The 24,958-nt window shown below is 39.8% G+C and overlaps 1 protein-coding gene across 1 annotated transcript; it reads right to left on the reverse strand.

Annotated features, from left to right (window-relative positions):
* Positions 1–29: 29 nt before the first annotated feature.
* Positions 30–23,481, reverse strand: CCDC17 (coiled-coil domain containing 17). The gene is made up of 19 exons (XM_081949129.1): positions 23,242–23,481; positions 22,100–22,243; positions 21,756–21,812; positions 21,141–21,264; positions 20,150–20,309; positions 19,045–19,167; positions 18,389–18,522; positions 17,837–17,965; positions 11,498–11,721; positions 9,980–10,065; positions 9,456–9,671; positions 7,757–7,979; positions 7,355–7,465; positions 6,175–6,332; positions 4,484–4,637; positions 3,540–3,632; positions 1,317–1,521; positions 1,097–1,203; positions 30–367 (listed from the first exon to the last, which is right to left on the reverse strand). Exons 1-19 carry the CDS (start codon positions 23,425–23,427, stop codon positions 248–250), a joined length of 2,754 nt encoding a protein of 917 aa, XP_081805255.1. The 5' UTR covers positions 23,428–23,481; the 3' UTR covers positions 30–247.
* Positions 23,482–24,958: the final 1,477 nt, after the last annotated feature.

The following is a 24,958-nucleotide window of genomic DNA, read 5'->3' on the forward strand; positions in this document are numbered from 1 at the left end:
AGCCTCAAAGATGATGAATAAAACCCCTTTAATTGTCAGACAAATTGAATACATGTGAACACAGTTGAGTAGTTCCTATACTGCAGAGGCACATCTGGAGAAAAACACCTACTTTCCATGTTATTTGAAAGATAACCAAAACTAACTTTTGGGTTCTTCTACCAATTCTGTTTGGAGTAGATTAATCCCAGCCATTTTAATTTACAACAGCAAAGTACTATATTCTTCCTCTAGCCCCTGCATGAAGTCAGGCTTCTGTAGGATCAAGTGTGGCTGATAACTCTGGTGGGAAAGGCAGCTCAGGTTTTTGGGTACTAAAGATGTGTAGTCTCAAAGTAGCATCACCATACATCTTGTGTTCTGCTGGCTAAAGTAAAGACAGAAATTATAAGGCTTGACTAAGACACACAGCATTCCCATAGAGTAGAATGAAAACTAAATCAACTGATTCTAACACATGGGACATTGCATCTATGGCTTGTAAAACATGTCTTTTAAAATGGTTTAATGTTTAAAACACTACTGAAATAGGCTAATTAAGAATGTGGAAGTAATAATAGGATTTGGGGCCATCTCTGGATTTTTACAATTGACTGCCATATTGTGTACATCTTTGCTCAATCTACTGTTTACTGACTAAATCATACTAGGCTTTTGTAATACACAAAGTTGTAAATCATGCTGATAAACAATAGCTTGGTTTAGCACTAGCAATAGCCTTAGACTTATATACTACTTCACAGTGCTTTACAGCCCTCTTTAAGCAGTTTACAGTCAACATATTGCCCCCAACAATCTGGATCCTCATTTTAAGGACCTCAGAAGGATGGAAGGATGGGTCAACCTTGAGCTGGTCAGGATCAAACTGTTGGCAGTTGGCAGAATTAGCCTGCAATAATGAAATACTGCATTCTAACCATTGTGCCACCATGGCTCTTAATTTAGTTAACATTAAGCTAAAAGCAAACCAAGTTGTTGCATTGCACAATGTGAATATTACATTTTTTTAACACTTGAGGGGAGGGAACTATCTTAACTTTAATGTTTTTACTATTTCCTAAACTAAACTTTGGCATGCTACATTAGAGGGACTTACCACAGTGGGCAAAACTGTTATAGGTGGCACAGGACATTGATACAGAGATAATGTATGAGTGCCAATATTCCATGTAGTCATTCTGGATTCCTCTTCCTTCTTTGCACCTATAAAGGCAGAGTGCAAACAATTGTATTGCTATAAGAGAGGAGCACCATGAAAATCTTGATTCCTGAAGACAATCATAGCTTCAGGATATCTAAAAAAACCAACCACATACCTGCAAACATCACTTCACAGGATTCAAACCGCTTGGTTAGTCTGAACACAGCCCAGGCAGCTAACCATTGTTCACTCCCTAATGATGGATAATGGGAGGTGAGTTTGTTGTCCGTGAATGCGGATGCTTCCCTTCCTTTGGGGCAGTGATAAAAGCGAGCAACAAGGATCATATCTTCTTGTGGCATAACATCCCAAAATACTACCTGAGAGGAGATCAAAAGAAATCTACAATGTCCAGTAGAAAAATGTATGGCTCTAATGTATCTGCCATTATCCACCCTTTCCTTCTATCGTTTCTTTAAATAGGTATTTGTTACCACAAAATCTATATAGGTACTCCTGGACTTATGACCACAATTGAGCCCAAAATTCATGTTGCTATGTGAGACATTTGTTAAGTGAGTTTAAAACAATTGGAGTGCTTCAAAACAATTTGGTTTATCATTGCCTTCACTGCTGCAGACCTAGAAGCACTCAGTGTTCTCTCCAACAGAAAATATCCTTCTACTAATATATGGGGTGCTGGGGGTTCGGGAGAACCTGTAGCTAAGATTCTGTGCAGTTTGGAGAAACCCCAAATCCCACTCCTGGCTGGCCCCGCCCACCCCACCCCTCCCAGGAGTCCCCATATGGCCCGTTTTGGATTCAGGTAAGTGCAGGGTGCGCACGGAGGCTCGGGGAGGGTGGAAAGCGGGCATACCAGAAGTTCGGGAAGGCTGGAAATGGGACCGTTTCTAGCCTCCAAAGGGCCTCTGGAGCTGTGGTGGCTGTTTTTGCCCTCCCGGAGCCTCGAGGAAAGTCTTTGGAGCCCGGGGAGTGCAACTCCCCCACCATGTTGCAGGAGGTCGACTAGGCCATGCCCATCATGGCCATGCCCAACCAGCAACCAGGCAGAGAAACCCTTGCTAAAAATTTTGAAGCCCACTCCTGCTAATATTCCTTCCCTTTCCACATACAATACAATAGAAGAGATGGAAGGGACCTTGGAGGTCTTCTAGTCCAACCCCCTGCCTAGGCAGGAAACCCTATACCGTTCCAGACAAATGGCTATCCAACATCTTCTTAAAGACTTCCAGTGTTGGGGCATTCACAACTTCTGGAGGCAAGCTGTTCCACTGATTAATTGTTTTAACTGTCAGGAAGTTTCTCCTCAGTTCTAAGTTGCTTCTCTCCTTGATTAGTTTCCACCCATTGCTTCTTGTTCTGCCCTCAGGTGCCTTGGAGAATAGTTTGACTCCCTCTTCTTTGTGGCAATCCCTGAGATATTGGAACACTGCTATCATGTCTCCCCTAGTCCTCCTTTCTATTAAACTAGACATACCCAGTTCCTGCAACCGTTCTTCATATGTTTTAGCCTCCAGCCCCCTAATCATCTTTGTTGCTCTTCTCTGCACTCTTTCTAGAATCTCCATATCTTTTCTACATCGTGGTGACCAAAACTGAATGCAGTATTCAGTGTGGCCTTACCAAGGCATTATAAAGTGGTATTAACACTTCACGTGATCTTGATTCTATCCCTCTGTTTATGTAGCCTAGAACTGTGTTGACTTTTTTGGCAGCTGCTGCACACTGCTGACTCATATTTAAATGGTTGTCCACTAGGACTCCAAGATCCCTCTCACAGTTACTACTATTGAGCAAGGTACCACATACTGTACCTATGCATTTTGTTCTACCCTCAGGTGCCTTGGAAAATAGTTTGACTTCCTCTTCTTTGTGACAACCCCATTATGCACATATTGTGCATAATGATGACTTGCAAATAACTCCAAGCAGTTGCTATGAGAGAGCTCTACAACCATTGACATGCCTGTAGAGGAATCTCTTAACATGATGGGGAATGGAGATCTAAAAACAGAGAGGCAGAATTGGAAATTCTCACCAATGGGAAAATGCCCACCAACAATCTCTGCAAAGCTTCAACATTGCAGACTAAGAAGAAATGCCTTTAGCAAGACTTGAGAATTAATTGGGGTAGTTGTTAAACAGAGGAGGTTGTGTAAGTTTGCTGTAATGGTTGAATAACTTTGGGCCTGTCACTCACTCTTATCCCAATTCACCTCACAGGGGTGTGGTGGGGAAAATCGGAAAAGAAAGGAACATTATTTATGTTCACTACTTTGAGTTACTTATAAAGTAATAAAAGTACAAAACTGATTCTGGAGTAGTGTAAAGCTTTCCTGTAGAAATATAATTCTTACAACCTGAACCTTCTGCATACCTGTTCCTCTCCAAATATGAAATAACTGTGTTTGATGTCTGATCTGATGAAATTAGTGCAATAATTAAATCCTGAATTGCTGGTGCAAATCACCTGAAAGGGTTAAGAAAAATACAGTCCATCTCCTTGCTTAAATCATTTCGTACATTTCTTACATTTGAGTCAAATCCTTGGATGATTCTATTGCATTAAAGCTTAATAACATGAATTATAGACTACAAAACACGAGGGATGCTATAGCCAAATATACGTAATGGACTTTGGATAATCAATCCAGCTGTTCTGAAATCACTTACATATAGATTACAATAATTCGTAGCCCTTGTTGTTTCTGGCTAGGTTTCAGGCACTGCACAAGCTGCGTTGACAATATATTCTAATAGGTGCCAATGTAAGAAACTATCTTGTGTCCAATTGTTTCCTCTATTCAATACAATATGTCTATTGTCTGGCAATAGATCTCAGGATTTTAGACATCTTTTTCAGTCCATAAAGATAGCAAGGAGCGTGTCCTTTGAATGTATGAAATATGCCTTTTTCCCATAGAAAAATTAGGGTGTAGGAATATTTGAGCCAACTCTCCTAGGTATGCCTAAGCGCAACAAGAATTCAAACATGCCTAAACTATACATAAAAGAATAAATTTGACTGTAAAAGAACTACCGTAAAAACGATATTCACAATCACAATGGCTACCTAAATTAACTATTCCTTTACACCTAGACATAAAATACAGATGTATGAACTTATATTTAACTGGCAAGCTCTTGCATCTTGAAACTGAATATTATGCCACCTTAAAATTCAGTTTTTTAGAACACATTTAAAATGTGGTTGGCAGTGTGTTGAGTGAACTTGGGCCTTTAGGCTAATTCAGTAAGCCACAGTTCAATAAACTAAGGGCTAATCAGTTCCAATGATAAAGTCACACACTGACTACCTACCTGACCAGTTTTATGATGGTAACCTGTTAGTCGGATGGCCCCATTGCCTGGTGGGGCACCTTTCACTTTATCAAGAATGATTCCCAGTCGTGCTGCTTTTGGCTGCCTGCAGTTTCCCTGCTGGGCATTTGGACTTAGGGGTATTTTTTCAGCTCTGTTGGAATTATTAGATGCTGATTAGCTCAGATATTCTTCTTCCACATCTCATGAAATAGCATGCACCATCTTTTATCATGCCCCAGGGGAAAATAGTTTCCCACCAAAAAAAAACACCTAAGGAAAAAAATCTTCCTGCATACAGAGAGAGAAGATAATCAATCTGAAAACCAAATCACACTGAATTTTTACCTGGAATAGGCTGGAGAAGCCTCTGATCTGTTTCTAGGTGCTGCCAATGCCACAGCCAGGAAAATAGTGTAATGGAAGAAGGGGGACAAGGAAGGAGGGCTTTGTGTGTGCTGAATGTCAACAGAGTGCAACATTAAAGTCCAGAAGATTCTTTAAGAAACCCAGTTTACATACCCATTTGGATGTTAAAGAGCAGAGAGGACAGTGAAAGGTAATTGATGATGTGGCTGTATAGAGAGCTACAATGTGAGAAATGGGAAAGGACATGAGAAGAAAAAACAAGTAATTGATCAATTAATCATTGGATTTATTTGAAAAACTATTGGGCACAGCAAAACAAACCCCAAAGCAATAACAAAGAGTAAATCACAAAGAAGAAACAAGCTAAACTCAGAGTAATCTAGAATGAGCTAACATTAGAAACTTCTATTTAAATCCTCAGGAATTCAGCTAGATATTTTTTTGTTTGTATGTCACTGTGGTGTTTTTTTTCAGTCAGACAATTTATAACACTGGTCACTGATCATAACCATAGCTATGGATATTAAATGACAAGTTTTCCAATAACAACTGTTTGATAAGGAGACTATTTATTTACATTTGTTTGTAAGATGCCCAGAGTTTCCTTTAGACGAGACGGGCAGCAAACAAGTCAAAGAAATAAATAAATTTCCACTAGTACATTACAGAGACCTTTTTAAAAAAATAATAAATTTTGCTTAACAGTTTAAAATATTTTACACAGCAATTATCTCTTCAAATAGCAGGGCTAATTACAGCCTATTTATCTGAAAGTGAGCTTCACATAATTTGATGGGACTTAGTGCTTGATAGCTAGATATAAAAAGTGAGGTGAAGGAGCTTAACAATGGGGTATGTTAGCACAGTACTGAATTGAAAGGTGCTTGTAATATGTATAGCACCCAATTTGCATCATCACCTTGTCTTCTCCATCACATCTCTACTTAAATCCTCCATCAAGTTATACACGCCTCTGATGGTGTGCTGGAGCGCATAAAGGCTGATGCCCTTTTGTTAATCTGAAAAAAAATACTGCTTCACCAGACTGCCTGATTTTTAGCTCAAAGAAATGGGCGTGCCATTAAGATTTGAAATGTCAATAATGCTTATTTACTTTTGAGGTGTACTGACTAGTCGCCAAACTGCTGAATACAAAGTGAAATATATGTCTTACTAGAAAGAATTTTTAAAATGTATATATAACCAGCTTTTTAAATAAACCATAAACAGGTCAGGGAGCTATGTTTCTATGCTGATTTGTTTTAAAGTTGAAAGGAAAGACAATTTTGGAGGAAGAAAAGGGTTAATCCTCCTTTTTTTACCGTTTATTAGATTTAAGCTGGACAGACTGTTCCTGATTAGGAGGAGGGTCAACTAAACCAGTGTAAGGAGAAGCAGAAAAGGACAGGCTGGTGGGGACAGGATGGAAAGAATGCTGGGTTGGAGGGAAATCAATGGGAGGCGCTGTGGAACTGGACACCTGTGTAGGAGAGAAGAGAGCACAAGAAGGTTATTATTGTAAACAGCAGGTCGATTGGAGAGCGCACTGCAAATATTCTGGAGCTGGTCTCCTTCTCTCAAAGTACTCTGTTACCTTTGCCGCAACAGACCAATGCTCCGTAACTCTGAAGATTGCAACTCTGCTCAAGAGCTTACAACTTTATTGTTTCAAATATATATGTGGAGTTGCTGGTTTTTCCCCCCAAGTTTACTACCTTAAGTTTGTTAGCGTTTCTTCCCTCGAAAAGTGATAAAAAATAATACAGTAAAAAGGTTATTTTTATAGTAGGTGCTTCCTAGATATCCTCATTGCTGAATACAGCCATGGTCCAACAGAATGATACTTTGAGTTTTCTCATTCCATACTAACAACTACCAAGTTTGCTGTCTCAGCACATGCTTTTTATGTTTTCCAAGCAAATGTTCAGTCATGCTTGTTGTTGCCTTTTTGGCAAACAGGGAAGGGCTCACTGTCTAAAGAATCTTTCAGTCTTTTCCTAGCACAGAAATTTGCAGTACCAGTTAGGGGGATTAGAGGATTTGATTGGGTCTTCTGCATTCTCCAAAATGGTAGTTCTTGACCCAGTTCTTGGGATTGTGTGATGCTAGATCCAGTAGAAAGAACGTATGACTGGGATAGTTGCTAACTAAGCTAAAAATATTGGATCAATCTGACTCTCTTGGCACTTTGGATTGACACCATGTCTGGAAAGCATCCTCCTATCTGTCCTATGAATTTGGATATGCGTGTGATTTTTTTTCTCAGATAAGTTCTGCTTTCGAGCTGGATCCCTAGGATTTAAATTCACATCCACACATGCTTAAAATGCCAAAACAAAAATGGGTTACAGTTACAGCATCAGGAGCATACTTGAGCATGCATAAATATTTAGAAGGAAGATAATAAATTTTATGCAAAAGAAATTAACTGTTCCAACTGTTCCCATTTGGCTTATATTTTTTGTGACATGACAACATTGACAATTATAGGGTCCAACTCACTGTAGGAGGATATTTATATAAGGAAGCTCTGCCAGGCTGGATATCAGCCATTGATTGCATATCAGCATCTCTTGCATTCACCAGCCGCAAATAAAGCTCAGCTTTGCCAACCTGAGAAGTTAAAGGAAATGTTATATGATTAGAACAGACAGATGAATGCAAACACGATGAGTTGAGCATATATAAGTTGATATATTGTCAAAGATTAGATATTCTTAGAATGAATAATCAATTTCAGAATCAGTGGTAGAATTGATGAGATCTGGCAGAGAATCTGTATAAAATCACAAGCACAATAAATATTAAGAGGCTGGATATGAACAACTACTGGAATACCTTTTTATAAACAATAATTGTTTGAGTAGGAAAGTTGTTGCTCTGCTCTGCTCTATTCCTTCTTACCTGAGGCACACCATTCAACTGTTCTTCAGTAAGACCTGGCTTTACAGGAAGCACGCGAATAGGAACTTTCCAATGCCCACTCATTACTTGGTGCAGGTGGTCAAAAATGTTGATTTTAGCCCATCCTCTGGGGGACAAATTGTGGATTTCCTGCCCATAAACATCAAATCCTCCAGAGGCCTGAAGCTCAGCTACAAGGTTGATGGAGGTTGAAGGTAGGATTCTGAAAAACACAGGAAATCCACAGCAATATGGCTACTTTTGATGAAGGATCTGATGTATAGTGTGCTATAGCATAGAGACCATGACTGTTAAGAAAATACACAGTTAGTGTAAAGTTGCTTCCTAAATAGGAAGAAGCAGAATCTAACAAACCTGAAACTGGATGAAGAAAAGCAATTTTGTGCACATTTAAACTATATATTGTTCCCAGTGCAAACGCACCAAGGTTTTCAAAAGGTCTTAGAATAAATCTGACATGTTAAAATAATACCTTGCAAAGGGCCATCTCAAAGCATCCCTTCTTTCCCTCCTACTGGGCAAGCAGCTCAGTTGCCTAGCAGTGTTTAGCCTGAAAGCCCGGACATTACCACAAGGTATACTAAACAATCCATGGTACCTCATGAATATAGCCATGGAACAGAAATGACAGTAGTTGGCACTCAGTTGGAGGTTTAGAAGTATTAAATAGCAATACTATATTATTCAATAGTTTACTCTGACAGCCTTTAACCTTACTTTGTACTGCTACTAAGACTCAAAGGTTCTTTTTTTCAAGAGGCAACTGGACTTTCTTGTTTTTCTTTGAAGACGTTTCGTTTCTCATCCAAGAAGCTTCTTCAGCTCGGGGAATGGAAGGATTTATATTATTTGCAGACAGCGTGTCATCTGCAAGGAATATAAATCCTTCCATTCCCTACCATCCAGTCAGAGTTTGGATGAGAAGTGAAAATGTCTTCAAAGAAAAACAAGAAAGTCCAGTTGTCTCCTGAAAAAAAAAGCACCTTTGGGACAACCATGACTTGGATGACTGAGAATCTCTATAGACATATTGCTATGTATGAGAGAAGCAACTTAGAACTGAGGAGAAATTTCCTGACTGTTAGAACAATTAATCAATGGAACAGCTTGCCTCCAGAAGTTGTGAATGCCCCAACACTGGAAGTCTTTAAGAAGATGTTGGATAGCCATCTGTCTGAAACGGTATAGGGTTTCCTGCCTAGGCAGGGGGTTGGACTAGAAGACCTCCAAGGTCCCTTCCAACTCTACTATTGTATTGTATTGTATTGCATTGTATTGTATTGCTACCATGTTTCCCCTAAAATAAGGGTCTTATTTTCTTTTGACCTCTGAAATAAACACTTGGCCTTATTTTCGGGAAGGTCTTATTATTTTTGAGGTGCAGGAGGCAGTGAGTATGGTCACCTCATGGCTGCTGCTGTGTTGCAATATTTTTGGGAAGGGCTTATTTTCAGGGGAGGTCTTATTTTAGTGCATGCGCTCAAAAGCCTGACTGGGCTTGTTATCCGGGGAGTCTTATTTTCAAGGAGACAGGGTATTAACTACATATTTTTCTAGAATTTAGAAACAACGTATACAGTTACAACACCATAGTAGAACTGTCAACCGAATGGCTTCCCACACAAAGACTTGCTGGTTAGGAAAGGTGTGACATGATGGAAATAGCCTGGAAGCTCACCTTGGGACTGGCTGTCTAGCTGCTAAGATGGCACAGCATGCTCTTTGCCTGTCCATCAGAGACTGTGAAGAGTGGCCCATATCAGAGGAGACAATAGGAAGAGGTGTGGACTTCCCTAGTGGCTGCCCATTACGATATAAACCAGAGACCAGGCGAACATGGTAGAACATAGGATCCAACCCCAAAAGAAAATCGTAGAATAATACAAAACCAGATCTGCAGAGAGAGAATAGAGTTAGTTAAATTCATAGCATTCCATGTTGCTACTTTTTCTGTAGAGCTGGATGAGAATCAGCATACCCAAACATCTTGATCAAAATCACTATTATGTTTGGATGGAGAACGAATCGAAGGATAAATATATTTACTTTATATGAAAGTAGTGGCCACTTGATTTTTTTTTCAAACAATTATTTTATGCAGCAGTGAATTCTAACTGCAACTTATTTAGAAAGGACTGTCTCTCTGTCCATGTGCATGAATGCCTCTCAGGATTGGATATTATAGGTCACAGTTCTACATACACTGGATCATATGGAGCTGGTCCTAGTGTGTCAGAGGGATCCAGAAAGTACTGGTTTATTCCTGTAGCAGATGATCTCATGGGGTCCTATAACAAAGAGGAGATGAATGTTATCAGCAGAATCCAACTAATTCTTTAACAGCATAACCTAACCTAAACCATCATATCTTCCATCATGTTGCTGTTTGGAAAGATTGAGACAAATTGTGGTAAAACATATCCCTCCATGCACTTGTGTTCACCATCAGACCCCTGAGATGCTCACTCCACACAGGTGAACTGTTTAAAGTGCCCTTGTAAAGAAAAAGCATTAATAGCAAGTCCTTTAATTGCCCACATTTATTGCCCCCCACATGCATGCACACACACACACGACCTACAGTGCTACCTACAACCTTGATAATAGGTTGGAAGAATGCCTGGCAGTAAAAAATATGGTGTGAAATGATAATTACACTTCTAAATGGAATTTATATGCAGAAATATTGATATCTTCATATCTGAGCAGCTCAACTGTTTTGCTGGAAAGACTAAGGATCAATAGGATACTTTTCCCCACAAGGAGACTGAAGTTGAGAGAATATTTGTGATTCCTATTGACTGAATTATTATTTTTGCACTTTGCTGTAACTTGGCAGGAAAGAAAAGTGACTGGCTCTTAGAGGTTCATGCCGATTCTCAATGCTCAGAAGTTAACAGGATTTCAGACGATTAGATGGTTTCATTTAAGATGCTTGGCAAGGATTGGAAAGGGGGAACCATGCCACATGGAAGAGTTCTTAAATGCAAGTTCTGACACATTGAAATTTGGCACCATAATACTTTTTAAGATGATCATATAAATGCAAAAAATGTCTTGCTATATTCTTTTTCCTCTTTCAGTAGCTAGTAAGTGTATTTTTCAATATAACATTGAACACATTTTATGGCATGCCATCCCTTGAATCAAAAATATCTGTAAATATAGACTTGTAATTGTGAATAGTGATGGTCACTGATTTTTCAACTCAGTGACCAACGGTCAGCAATACTAGAGCAAATTTGTTGGAAAGAGAAACTGCAAAATTTACTTGTATATTCCTTGAGGCAAAGTATTGGAATAAGAGAAGGAAGGAAGGAAAATATGGGCAAAACTGCACTACAGTCACCCTTTGTATAGATTGTGTGTCTTGCTCATTTTTGCAGAACACGCTTTCCTTACTACACACAGAGTTGTGATCACAAATATGGAAGAATATGAAATTATTGTCATAAAAGCTAGAGGTCAACATTTGAATTTCATCCAAAAGCTAGATTCACGATCCATCCAATGGACATCAGCTGGGTTTAGAGAAAAACAAGTCCCATCCTTGAGAAAACTCTACCTACTTTCTCTGTGCTTTCAGGAGAGCAATGTTTTCTTGTCCTTTTTTGTTAGAAAATATGTACTATAAACAAAAGCATACAGATCCTGCAGATCAAAGTGTTCTATATACCTGTAAAACCTCTCTCAAATTTACCCAAGCCAAAGGGCACTTACCATATTTCTAGCCAGAATGGTGGGATCAGGAAGTCCAAGGTGAGGAGGAGGAGGTGGCAGAGGTGGTGCTATAGGAGGTGGAAGAAGAGGTGGCGATCGTCTTCTAGGCCACTGAACTTTCCTCCTTTCAATATTGTGTCTCAGCCTACCAATCTCAGCATGTAGCTGAGCCATTTCTGCCATATGTTCTTGTTGCAAATCGTCCAGCTCTAAGTCCAAAGAACCTAATGAAAACGAAAAAGCTCATTAATGTAGCATTGTATCCAATGAGAGCACTTCCAAATGCCAAAAGAATGTGGAGATGGCCGGTCTAATTGGAGAGTGTGGATTAAGCATAAGAAATGAATAGATAAACCAGCAGAAAATAACTATGTCTATTCTTTTGGTGTTATAGCTTTTCATCAGTTAGTTCATGGCACTATTTCATTTTTGCTGGATTGGCATCACTCAACATTTATCTACACCTTCAACAGGACATAGTTTTCTCAATCTATAGGGAGTACCAAAGTTAACACCCCCAAAAAATTCTTGCTGTGCAGACTCATTGGGGTAGCATGTTTCTGGGAGTGACTGAGAACACCAAGAGTGAATGCCAAGACTACCTAGCAATAGCACTTGGACTTATATACCGCTTTACAGTGCTCTGCAGCCCTCTCTAAGTGGTTTACAGAGTCAGCTTATTGCCCCCAACAATCTGGGTCCTCGTTTTACCCACCTCGGAAGGATGGAAGGCTGAGCCAATATAATTGCAGCAGACTCTTACCCCAAGCAAAAAGGTCATGCTGTGGCAGGACATAGAGTGAGATTTGGACATAAGAGTGAGATGATACAGGGTTGGCCTAGAGGACCTCCAGGACCTTCACCTTGCTATTGTAAAGTAAAAGAAATTTTCTAGTCTTGTAGAAGAACAGGAAGCTTAAAATGTCAAAACACAAGTTCATCTACAATTCTCACTCACAAGTCAAGCGTAGTCAACCACACTAGCACTTCCTGCAAGATATCTGCAACCAGTGGTGTGTTTCAAATTTTTTTAGAACCTATTCTGTAGGTGTGGCCTGTTTTATGGAAGTGGCTCAATGGTCATGTGACCGGGTGGGAGTGACCTGGCAGTCATGTGACCGGGTGGGAGTGGCTTGGCAGTCATGTGATCGGATGGGAGTGTCTTGGCGGTCATGTGACCAGGTGGCCGTGACTAGGTAGGTAAGATCATGTGATTGGGTGGGCATGGCCAACTCGATGTCACTCACACGAAGGGGCACCTGGCATGGCTTCTCCTTGCCCCTCCCCTCCCCGCCAGTCTTCGCCTCGTCTTGCATGTTATGGTGGGAGATGAAGCATTTTCAAAGTCATCTTCCCCTTGATACTAGCCAATAAGATGAGATTTTACTATCAGAAGACCGCCTGCTGTACATTTCCAAATATTGGTTATCACCATTCTCTTGGTAAGACTGAGTGGAGGGATTTATAAAGAATAACAGAGTTGGAAGGGACCTTGGAGGTTTTCTAGTCCAAGCCTTGTGGAAGCATGAGATGAGACCCTATACTATTATGGACAAATTTCTTCTTTAAAACCTCCAGTGATGCTATACCCACAATTTCTGAAGGCATCCCATTTCTCTAATTGTTCTGTCAAGAAATTTCTCATTCATAGGTTGGATCTGTTTGATAAGTTTCCACCTCACAGATCAGTCTCATAGTTACTTCCAGTTGAGTCAGGTATGACCTATTCTATACATTTTTTCTTGCCTGTGTGAAATACAACTTTACTCTCCATTAAATTGCATTTTTGGTGACAAATGATGTTCTACAGTGGTATTCAGTTTACTACAATGATTTTTGCAAACTGCATTAAAGGTTGAAGAATGCCCCTCTACTTATACTGATAAAGATTATTCTTTTTCAACATTAAATCATACAGTAAATCAAATACTTCCAATCCTACAATTGAAAACACATTAGAAAGGCCTTTAGTGGATGTTTTATCATTCTTTCTCTACTCCTTTAATTAAATCTTTCTGCTTTATTTTTTTTTCTTGGGCCTCATTGCAATATTTCAAAATTCTCATAGATCCTTCACAAAGAACCAGTTCTAATTTAACTGGAATACAAAACAATCTTTCCGATCTGGAATTCCCTGACTCACACACACACTCCTCAGCTCCTCAACGCTTCTCAGTGTTATGTACAGAAATATGCTTCTCTTTTATTGCTCATTTTCAAATTAACAGGGCAGCTGGTTTGGGGGAGAGAAGCAGCTTCTCCTTCCTCATGCACAAGCCTGATAGAGGACAACTGCCTCTTTCCCTCCTCCTCACTCTCTCTCTTGTTCCACTGCAGCATCTTGAATAACGCACGGCCAGGGATAGGGACCCTCCCCCTGCACCTTTTGGGGAAAACACACAAACAGAGAGAGAGAGAGGGGGGGGAGAGAGAGGAGAGAGAGAGAGAGAGAACTGTCTCCAAGGTCCGCTGGTAGGTGCCTTAAAGAAAATAGACCCGGGAATTGGTCCCTGGATGGGTTTTCCTTTCTTAAGCAATTTAAGAGCATTGCCACCGTCTTGCAGACTTCCTTCCCTGCTTTTTCTTTTCTTTTTCCTGGCAATCTATTGTAGATGGACAAGCAGAGCTCCAAGAGGGATGGAGGCCCAACTTCAACCATTTTTTTAAAAAAGGGTGCAGCCCGGAAACCGTGCAGCCCACTCCCCTGCCCCCAAAAAGCCTCCTGTTGGTCTTCCCTCCAGGGAGGGGAGCAAAGGAAAATGATTGAGGGAATCCCCTCCAGTTCTCCTCCGCTTCCCCATCACCCCATCCGCGCATACCTCTTCAAGGTGCTGGGTTTCTTGGACCCCTTTCCTCCTTGCCCCCCCCCAACATCTGCTCTGATGGCAATTATGGCTAAAAGCAAAAGGTGCTTCAACCCCCAAGAAGGAGGGGGCCACGGGGGGGGGCATAAAGGGAGCCGCAGCTCCTCTGTGAATGGAGGGGAAAAAGTTCAGCTTCTCTCTACTATTTAAAGGCTGCAGCCACTGCTTCTGGACGTGCATTGCGAAAGCGGCTGGGAGAGGCACATGGCTTGGTTTAGCCTCCCTGGACGTCACAGCAGTAGCTGCAAGCGCCCCGATCTCGGCATTTTTCGCATCGGGGCGTGCTACAAAAGGGAGTGAGTGACGCCGGTGTAAAGGACTTCCCCGGATTTGCTTTGCTGAGCACAGGGCAACGAGCCCACACCTCCACCACCAGCAATCCGGAAAAGGTCTTCACTCACTCCCTTTTGCAGCACGCCCTGATGCGAAAATCACCGAGATTGGTGCGCTTGGGGCTGCTGCTGCGACATCCAGGGAGGCTAAACCAAGCCGCGCACCTCTCCGCTTTCACGGCTTCCCGGAGCGCCAAGAAACTTTGCGCTCTTCTCTGCGCTTTCCTCGGCTCCTTGCGACTGCAATAGACGTCCAGAAGTGGTGGGGGCTGTCGGGCTGGAAACCCAAGCCCCATTAGCCCCAAAAGCTGCGCCAGCAAAGTGCTTACCTCCTCAGCAGGCAGCAATAGAGAGTCAAGGGCTCTCTATAGGGCTCTTAGAGACATGGTGCAGATGGGTGGGGGGAGCGAGCAGACCAGTGGCGACCAGATGGGCAGGGCCTGGGGGTGAGCGAACGAGGGGATGTTCCACCGCTGGAACCGGTTCTAAACGGCACGCTAGATTTGTGGAACCTCTTCTAGTGAACCGGCTAGAACCGGCAGGAACCCACCCCTGCCTGCGACCCAGACAAGGGGAAACAAGATATTATCAGCTTCTCGGCCCAGCAATAAGAAGCCTAGCCAATTAGAAATCATTTAGCATATTTCCATGTTTTGCTACTTTGAAGAACTATAAGAACGCATGTCTCCATCAGAACGTTGTTCTGATGTTAAATGCTTGCCTTGACTAGCTTTCTCTGAACCTTTGGCACCAAATAAAACTTCTCCTTGATCCTGAAAAGTCTGAGTCCCGTGATTTTCTGCAACAATGCTAGCTGCCAAAATCAATCAGTAGATCGTCAAACTAATCAGAGTAGTGAAAACTGAAAACGATTACAAAGATCTTCTAGTCCAACCCCCTGCCTAGGCAGGAAACCCTATACTGTTTCAGACAAATAGCTATCAACATCTTCTTAAAGACTTCCAGTGTTGGGGAATTCACAACTTCTGGAGGCAAGCTGTTCCACTGATTAATTGTTCTAACTGTCAGGAAATTTCTCCTCCATTCTAAGTTGCTTCTCTCCTTGATTAGTTTCCACCCATGTTCTACCCTCAGGTGCCTTGGAGAATAGTTTGACTCCCTCTTCTTTGTGGCAACCCCTGAGATATTGGAACACTACTATCATGTCTCCCCTAGTCCTTCTTTCTCTTAAGCTAAACATACCCAGTTCCTGCAACCATTCTTCATATGTTTTAGTCTCCAGTCCCCTAATCATCTTTGTTACTCTTCTCTGCACTCTTTCTAGAGTCTCCACATCTTTTTTACATCGTGGTGACCAAAACTGAATGCAGTATTCCAAGTGTGGCCTTACCAAGGCATTATAAAGTGGTATTAACACTTCACGTGATCTTGATTCTATCCCTCTGTTTCTGTAGCCTAGAACTGTGTTGGATTTTTTGGCAGCTGCTGCACACTGCTGGCTCATATTTAAATGGTTGTCCACTAGGACTCCAAGATCCCTCTCACAGTTACTACTACTGAGCAAGGTATCATCTATACTGTACCTGTGCATTCCGTTTTTGTTGCCTAAATGTAGAACCTTACTCTTTTCACCATTTAATTTCATTTTATTAGATAGTGCCCAATGTTCAAGTTTGTCAAGATCCTTCTGCATCTTAAGCCTGTCTTCTGGAGTGTTGGCTATTTCTGCCAGCTTGGTGTCATCTGCAAATTTGATGAGTTCCCCATTTATTCCCTCATCCAAATCATTGATGAAGATGTTGAAGAGTACTGGGCCTAATCTTTAAACTGGGTGAATAGCAAAAACAATTTGGTTTAATATGTGTAAAGTAATGCACATAAGGAACACCTCTGCACCTCCCAGCACCCTATATACAGTTGATGATTCTGAGCTGTCTATAACTAATTAACAAAAAGATCTTGGGTCCTAGCAGGTAGCTCAATGTAGATGTGCAGTAGCTGTGGGAAAGGTGAATGCTAGGGGTTATTATAAAAGGGACTGAAATACACTATATGTACAGTTCTGGTTGCCACATTTGAAAAAGAATATAATGAATCTGAGAAATTGTAGAACAGAACTTCCAGAATGATTGGAAAGTCTCCACACTTCTGAGAAAAGGCTGTAACATTTGAGAGTCTTTAAGTTAGAAAAACAGTGATTGAGAAGGACAAGATTTAAAGCCTGTAAATCTTGCATGGTATAAAGGAAGTAATTGATTATAGGTTTTTCTGTCTCTGACATTGAATGTCAGGTAGATTAGACCAGGAAGCCAATGACATGCATGTCAGTTCTACATTTTTTGTAAAACTATAGTATAGTAATAGAAATTTGGAAGTCTGATTCACTCCTCCTCTTTCCCTTTATATTCCTGTGAACTGGGGAAGGGCTTGTCTGAGATGTTACACCTGTTACATTCTTGCCCAGGATTCAGGCCCCTTTTATCTGACTGTTGCCTTGGTATCAGTTCTTCCTCCTGTCCCTTAAGGCCATTCCTTCTTCCCTCTTCAGGCCTTCTGGTGAATTTGATTAACCTCAAGAATAGCTGAGCTCTTAATGGGCTGAAGAACAGTCAGGACATTTCCTTTACATCCCTTCTCTGCCCTACTGATCTAACAACTGAGCTATTTTTGGACAAAGGCGTACCAATCTTAAGAACATTGGTAGACTGGTAAACATGATTTGACCTTTCAGATGATCAATAGACTTCTGTTCAAAAAAGGGTATTCTGCGGCATTGGCGATAAAGGAATCAAAGGAGATGTATCCCTATTTTCCTTTCTTCTCCTCCCATTTCATACACGCACAGATCCTCTGTTTTGTTTCATTTCAAGGCAGAAAAGTGTTGAATGTGCAGCCAACATTTATCTAAGATGGTATATTTAACTTGATTCCCACACTTTATTGCTGCCATTTGAAGATGTAAACTATAAACCAGGGACCTTGGTAATTAAGACCTGTGGACTTAATTCCCTGAATTCACCAGGCAGCCACTCCTGCTATAAACCAAAACCTCTAATTATAAAAGTGACTTCTTAACTCTTGTGAAAGTAATTTGCCCTTTAGCTTTTTGTGAACCAAGACTGAAATGCAGGCTTTGTGGCCACTATCTTTACTCAGTTAAGAAAAAAGGCTATGAACCCTACCATTTTCCATTCTCCTTCTGTCCTTCAGAATTTTCATTTTCAATATCTCATCTTCCAGACGTTGATTCTCTAACTCAACCAACAAGAGTTCTGCATCCAAACTCTTTGAGTTGAGATCATCTTCATATTCTGCAGAGACAGGAAAGAGAGTCAATCAGAAGCAAGGACAACTACAAATTGTGACTGAGGAAAAAGCATTTGCTAAGGTTTTAGATTTACAGGATCTATCAATAGTTCGCCTTAAAGATTCATACATGCATAACAAATAAGTTTTCACGGGTAAGGTCATACTATCCAGTGGAAGAGTTTCCTCATAGACTGGGTTAAGACTTCACATTAAGGTTACTGCATTTTATTTGGTTTTGGATTGCTGTCTTGGATGCACCAACCATTGAAGATATAAATTATAGTTTTAGTTTGGGCATGTGATATGAATCTAATGATTATCTGTTAAGAGTTTGCTGAGCTCAAGAGAGATGCAAACATTTTTGACTTAAGTGTAGGATCAACACCCAAATTTGGGGTAAACTTGATTGGGAAAACATAGCTCACTTTTCTTTCTAGCCCTTTGTTCAGGCTTTGAGCTATTTTTTTCCAGCGCTGTGGCCTCCAGCTGCAGTTCATACATCTGACTGACAATGCCATGGTCACTGCCTCCTCTCTGCAAGTAAGTCAGGTACAGCATCCTGTCAGGGATATGAACAGTCATCATCAAGAATTGTTACAATTTTCCCCCTGACTAACTATTGTATATATTTAATAGTTGCATTCCCCCAAAATATGCAAATTTTCATGGCATGGAAATGATGGAAAAGGATGCATTTCATGCAGCTGCTATAGGGTTTTGGTAATTCACTGGTCCCACTGGAGGGGAGTTAAGTATTCTCAAATTAGTAAAAAGTTTGCCTTTTCAATTGGAGACACATTTTGTGTAGAAAATCAATCTAGGACATTTCGTCACTAGCAATTTATGATTTATATTATTATTCAGCCATCATCATATCAAGAAACATGAAAAGTACAGTTTTATATTGCCACAATATAATGTGATGCTAGAGGAAATGGCCTTAAGAGTTGCAGATACAGGTTTGCTAACTGATGGGAAAGTTTTATAGACAGAAACAATTAAAGATACAATCATCTCTATATATTCTAAGTTTACAGAAACTGTTACGTTACATGTCCTTCCAACTCTTCTTCCAACTCACTGTATCTCAGAAGAGAGGGGCCCAATAGCTGCTGGAAATACCATAGACTTGAAGATGGCATTCTCGTCCATTTTATTTACAGTGCCATCTGTCTTTCTATTGGTGGCAGAATCCAGATTGCTTCTAAAAATGAAAAAGGAGACATTTATTTATTGTAAATAAAGGTAAAGGTTTCCCTCGCACATATGTGCTAGTCATTCCCAACTCTAGGGAATGGTGCTCATCTCTGTTTCAAAGTTGAAGAGCCAGCGCTGTTTGAAGACGTCTCCATGGTCATGTGGCCGGCATGGCTAAATGCCAAAGGCGCACGGAACGCTGTTACCTTCCCACCAAAGGTGGTCCCTATTTTTCTACCTGCATTTTTTATGTGCTTTCGAACTGCTAGGTCGGCAGAAGCTGGGACAAGTAATGGGAGCTCACCCCGTTATGCAGCACTAAGGATTCAAACAGCCGAACTTTTGATCAACAAGTTCAGCGTCTTAGCCACCGAGCCACTGCGTCACTTATTTATTTTACTTATTTATTTATGTTTTATATGCCCCATCTCTCCCATAAGGTGCTCTGGGTGGCTTACAGGTTAGAAAACAAATAGAAAAATAATTTAAAAAATATATTAAAATATTAAAACTATGCAGATTAAAATTTTAAAAACAATTAAAAAAAAACCAAACTGAGACAGATGGCACAGAGATAAGATCTTTTTACTCTGTCAACACCTCCAGTGGTGAGCAACTCGGGCCCCAAGTTAACAGCAAAACCAAACTTTAATGGCCTTCCAGAAGGCTAAAAGGGTGGGAGCAGTTCTTATGTTTGGTGATAGAGTGTTAGGATGAGGCCACAATGATAAAGGCTCCTCTCCTTGACCTCACCTGCCAGAATTCCTTAGCAGAGAATTGGGTGTTATACTTTGCTTTCTCCGTTCATTGGCGATGCATATTTATGTTCTCAAACACACTATAACAGTGATATTACAGATATCCAGACAAATCTTATTAATATGGTTTGAACTGTCTTTTATGTCCCATATGGTAAGGACTAAAGCATTGTCATATAGATCTTGAAAAAAATGTGTTCATTTCCGGAGCTCTCTGTCCTGGAGTCTTACCTGTTCTCTGTTGCTACCTGCAGAAGTTTCACTTGTTCCCTCAGGGCATTCAAAGTCAACTTGTTGTTTTTTTCTTGGGTATTCAGCTCCATCAACAACTCTTCTATCTGAGATGAAGAGGAGTTCCCTAATTTCAGCTCTGACAGGCGTGTACGAATTTCTAGGTAAATACAAAATGGAACAAATAGTGCTGTAACAGCTGCATCAATTAATGTATGGTTCAGGAACACTTTATGCATGTTTCATTAATATATGTGTTCTTCTGAAGGAGTAGATTGTCAAATGTCAGGAAAATCAGGAGATTCTGATAGTTCAAATGGATATAAAGATATATTGTAAGCTTGAACTCTCTACAAGAATCTGAACTACTAACGGCCAAGGGAAATTAGTGGGAGATAAGAGTAGAAGGAATTCAAGGTGGGCTAGATTCAGATCTCTTATGGGTGTGAAGGGATCATGACTAATGATGCTCCCTCGGGCTCAGCCTTGTTATCACCTACATAGATCAGAGATATATACCTATGTTTTAATCATTTGACAACACTACAAGTAAATAGTTCTCCATAAAGAAGACCACAGAAATGTAATCTTAACATGCTAGGGTGAAAGTTAGATTTGAACTTTTTTTTCTGAAATTGTAATTTATACATGTATAGATCATTTGTTGCCTCTGGATTGAAAAACTCTGATACACAACACACAAACCTGCTCTTGATCAGAAATCTCCTCTGTCTTTTGGGAGTTGGAAAATTCAATACATAAAATATCAAGTACAAGCACCATTGAGGTAGTATTCTTTCACTAACTGCTTCCTTCTCTTATGTGGTATACATGGCATAATTACCCCTGTGTGCTAGTTTCAAACACTTTTGGCCAAATGAAAGCTCATTTATCCTTCTTTGTTACTTTTTTCTCCAATTCAACTATCTCCTTAACCTGGACGAGGAACAAAAGGGTGATAATTCAGCAAAATCTCTAATTTTCAAATTACCGTCTTTTTGCTGTTCCAGGTGTTGATTGCTAGCTTGGATATCAGCCAACTGGCGCTCATGTGCATCTACTATTTGCCTATGACGCTGACAGTGTTCTTGCTGGTGAGGTGTTTGGCTTTCATTCTAAGAGTCAAAGAAAGACACTAGATTCAAATAGCTGTTTCTCCTACAGCAAGAGCAAGGAATTCTCCAAAGGTAGATTCTGAACCTTAAGTTCCAACCTCCATCAACACTGACCATGTTGGGTGGAATGTCTAGGAATTAACATACACCAAATCATGACTATGTGAATTATGGTTCTGCATTTCACAGTTAATTATAAGAAATATAATTATAATAATTAAATTATAGTGATAAGCTTGTAATTTGCCACCATTAAACATCTATATCTGCCTATCCCAGGTCCTTGGGAAGGACTTGATAGGTGGAAAAAAATGTCGAATCCAATCTGAACATCTGGCTGACTGTGCAAGGAACTATAATGATAATAATTTTCAAAATAAACTGTAGCCCTAGACTAACGAGAGAAAAGCAGTACTGCATAGATGTATGTGTGATGTTACAAAATCTCTCTTCAGCCCCCCAAAAAGTTTCTCGTGTTCATTTATCCCTACCTGGAGTGTCCGAAATGTTGGAAGTGTGCCTTCAAGTGATATCCTCAATTTGTGGAACTGTGAAATAGAAAAATTACTAAATAGCATACTTCCTTTCTAAAGGTTGGTGAAACCCGCACTAATTAATTTATTGCTATATCAAGATTCGTACTTGAACACTATTAACTTATTTCATTTACCAAGAAATACCATGTAGTAGGACTATGTAGGAGAAATTTGAAAAATTATCCAAAAGCTAAAGCACAGTTTAAAATGTCTAAGTCCTAAGTCAGTGGTTAATTACTCTGGTAGAGGTTGATGAGCTGATAGGAGCAGAGTCATCTATGAGAAAGACAAAGATTTACCTCTTCAGTCAGTTTCTTCAAGGCCTGGTTATCTGAAACTCTTCCATTATCATCGGAGCTTCTAACATTATGGACTTGTTGCTCGTGTTCCCCATTTCCCTTGACATATCTGAAACTGTCTCTTTCTGGCTTCGACACATGAAGCTGATAATGTTGATCCGTTACATACCAGCAACCAAGAGAGAAAATAAATCATTACTCTACGACCAGTGTACATATTCAAGAAGATTGGAATGCCTTTTATATGTTAGCTATACCTCCCATAATTGCCAGCCAGCAGTAGTCATTCTATATTATGTTCAAGAGGAAAAGGAAATATTTTGTGAGAAGAAGTTAGAAATTTGTTTTTTCTTCTTTTACTACTACTACTACTACTACTACTACTACTACTACTACTACTACTACTAGAATAAACAAATGCATGCATCTACTCTTTTCCTAATGCTTGGTTGCAATAAGGGAGTATTGGATGAAATTAATCTATTCAAGAAGGTGGCTCATATTCATTAGAGTGCCATAATTACAGACATACTGTATATGAACAGTACTACAATTCTCTTCCATTCCTGTGCCATTTTTTCTTCTAAACATTTTAAAAAGCTTATTTTACTTGATGACAAATTTAGCATTCCTATACTGAATAGCTGAAACACACAAGTACTTCCATGGGTTCCTCCACTGACTGTTCCTTTGGAGACTCTCAGATAGAAAATCTGGGTCCCTAGAATAAAGGTTTTACAAGAGTAGCTTCCAAGAAAACCCTAAATTAAAGTTTATTGACTGATTATTCTTAATATCATGATAAAGAAAAAAGGAGAGCAATAGAAAATATTAGCAAACTATTAGGAACAGTTATCACCAACATAAGGAAAACAAGATGTGATCATATAGGTGGTTATTCAGCATACAAAAACAAATCAATTTTATCTCCTAGTAGTCTATCAGAAAAAAGTTGGCATAAAGTTCAGGATCATTATCAAACCTATCCTCAATCACAGGAAATGTTTTGAAAGTGTACTTTTCTATTATGTTTATCTGTTCCTGGAACCGATAATATTGCAATCTCCTGCTCTCATCTTCAGACCAATCAAAGTAACCTTCAAAATAATTTTTATTAATAAAAATCAAGTTATGCCTTTTACCATGCTGTCTGCCATTTCTGTTTTCTTGGGCTCTTTCCCTTTATGCTGTGCTTGCCTGTGTCGGTATTTTATATTCATTGCTATTTCTCGTCCAATGCAGAATTTTTCCATGTGCTTCTCTAGCAGTCTCCTAGAGTGGAACCCCATATCACAGTTACGACAGTGGAAAAATGCTGTATCTGTCATCTTAAAAAGCGTTTCCAGATATTTACAAAGGGTTATACTTATCAGTATGCAAAAGGTACTGGCTACTCATATTTCCTTGTAGGAAAGAACTGTAGTATCATTTGGAGTTTTTGTTTGCTATGCTGGTAGTTATGGGGTGTAACCAACCTGACAAAATAATAGAAGATTGTCCACAGTAGCTGGAAATATCACCATGCCAGTTATTACTGTTTATGTTTGCAATACCAGGGTTACAATGAGCAATCTTCCCAACTTGTATTCTTTGGCCAACCTGGCTAGAATTCTAGAAGGTTCAAACTCAAGTGTGCCTGAACATTATTAGTTTGTGGAAAGCTGACTCAGGAATTTATAAGGGAGGGGGATTTCTTTTTAATTGGATATTCTCTGGAAGATGACAACCGTGCACATAAGCACTGGATAACTACCTGCCTTTGCAGTCCTATTATTTTACATCGAGGATCTCTATATTTAATTCTTCAACACTGCAAGCTGGCATTCCTGGAGTAAGCACAGCACGACATCTATACTGATAAAATCCAAATCCAGAGGAAGAATAAATGTAATGAATAATATGAAAGAAAGTGCACCTTTAGTGCTATTCGGTGCATTAAACAATAGTAAACAATTATGATGTTTGTTTAGCTTTCATATAGAATGTTGCATGAGCCCTTTGAAGTTTGCAAAATCATTCATTCATCATTAGAATGAATTCAGCCAATTGTGTGCTGTTCAAAAAACATGATTGAACAAATCATAGCTTAGCACAATACATGAATCTGTCATGCCTAGAAAATCAGCCATAGAATAGGTGGAGAAGCAGAAACTATGGAAAAAAGCCAGTGTTTTACATAAACAAATTTATTAGCTATTAGAAGTGCAGATGGCAGCTATAGAGCTATGAAGCATTTGGTAGAAAGATTAATAAGGCTTAGTCCTGTGTATCTAGTTCTTTCTTCTGGTGGAACCAATTAAAGCATCCCCAATGCATTCAGGTTTTCAAAATTATAGCCCAAACTTTCTTCTATTTGTTGAAACAAGCAATACTTTCCAGCAGCCAGTATTGGTTATGATGGTCAACAAGCTTTAGTTAGTTGAAAGTGCTGTTTCCCTCCATCTGGATCTCCATGGTGATAAGCTGAACAGTACTAAAGCCAGAGGAGAAAATTAATCAGCTTGTCTGTAATAGCAGGCAGATTCAAAAATGAGAAAAAGATTCTGCAGTCACAACAGGCCAGCACAGAAACATGTTCGCTTGGCAGCCAATTTTCTGATTCTTTTATAGCAATATACTGAATGCTGAATCTAATGTTGGAGCATGTTTGAAAACCGCTTACCGTAATTAAAATAACAATGCAACTAAGATTTTTTTGTTTATTTCAAGAAAACTGAAAAACCTTTTCATAAATTTTAACATGTTAGAGTTATGTATGCCTGGAAATGAGTTATATGCATTTTAATAAACGTGCTGGCAATTTCTTTCCCCAAAAACGATACTATTAATTTTGACTCTCTTTATTTTTCTCCTGTTTAG

The sequence above is a fragment of the Natrix helvetica genome, assembly GCF_964273705.1.
Source record: "Natrix helvetica genome assembly, chromosome: 3".
Lineage (NCBI taxonomy): Eukaryota > Metazoa > Chordata > Lepidosauria > Squamata > Natricidae > Natrix > Natrix helvetica.

Excerpts from the sequence above, each read along its gene's own strand:
- CCDC17 (XM_081949129.1), bottom strand. The coding sequence starts at position 23,427 with ATGACAGATACAGCATTTTTCCACTGTCGTAACTGTGATATGGGGTTC. Across the intron at positions 10,066-11,497 it reads CCATTCTGGCTAGAAATATG|GACCCCATGAGATCATCTGC; the intron begins GTAAGTGCCCTT and ends TCTTTGTTATAG. Across the intron at positions 368-1,096 it reads TAACAGTTTTGCCCACTGTG|CCAGCAGAACACAAGATGTA; the intron begins GTAAGTCCCTCT and ends TCTTTACTTTAG.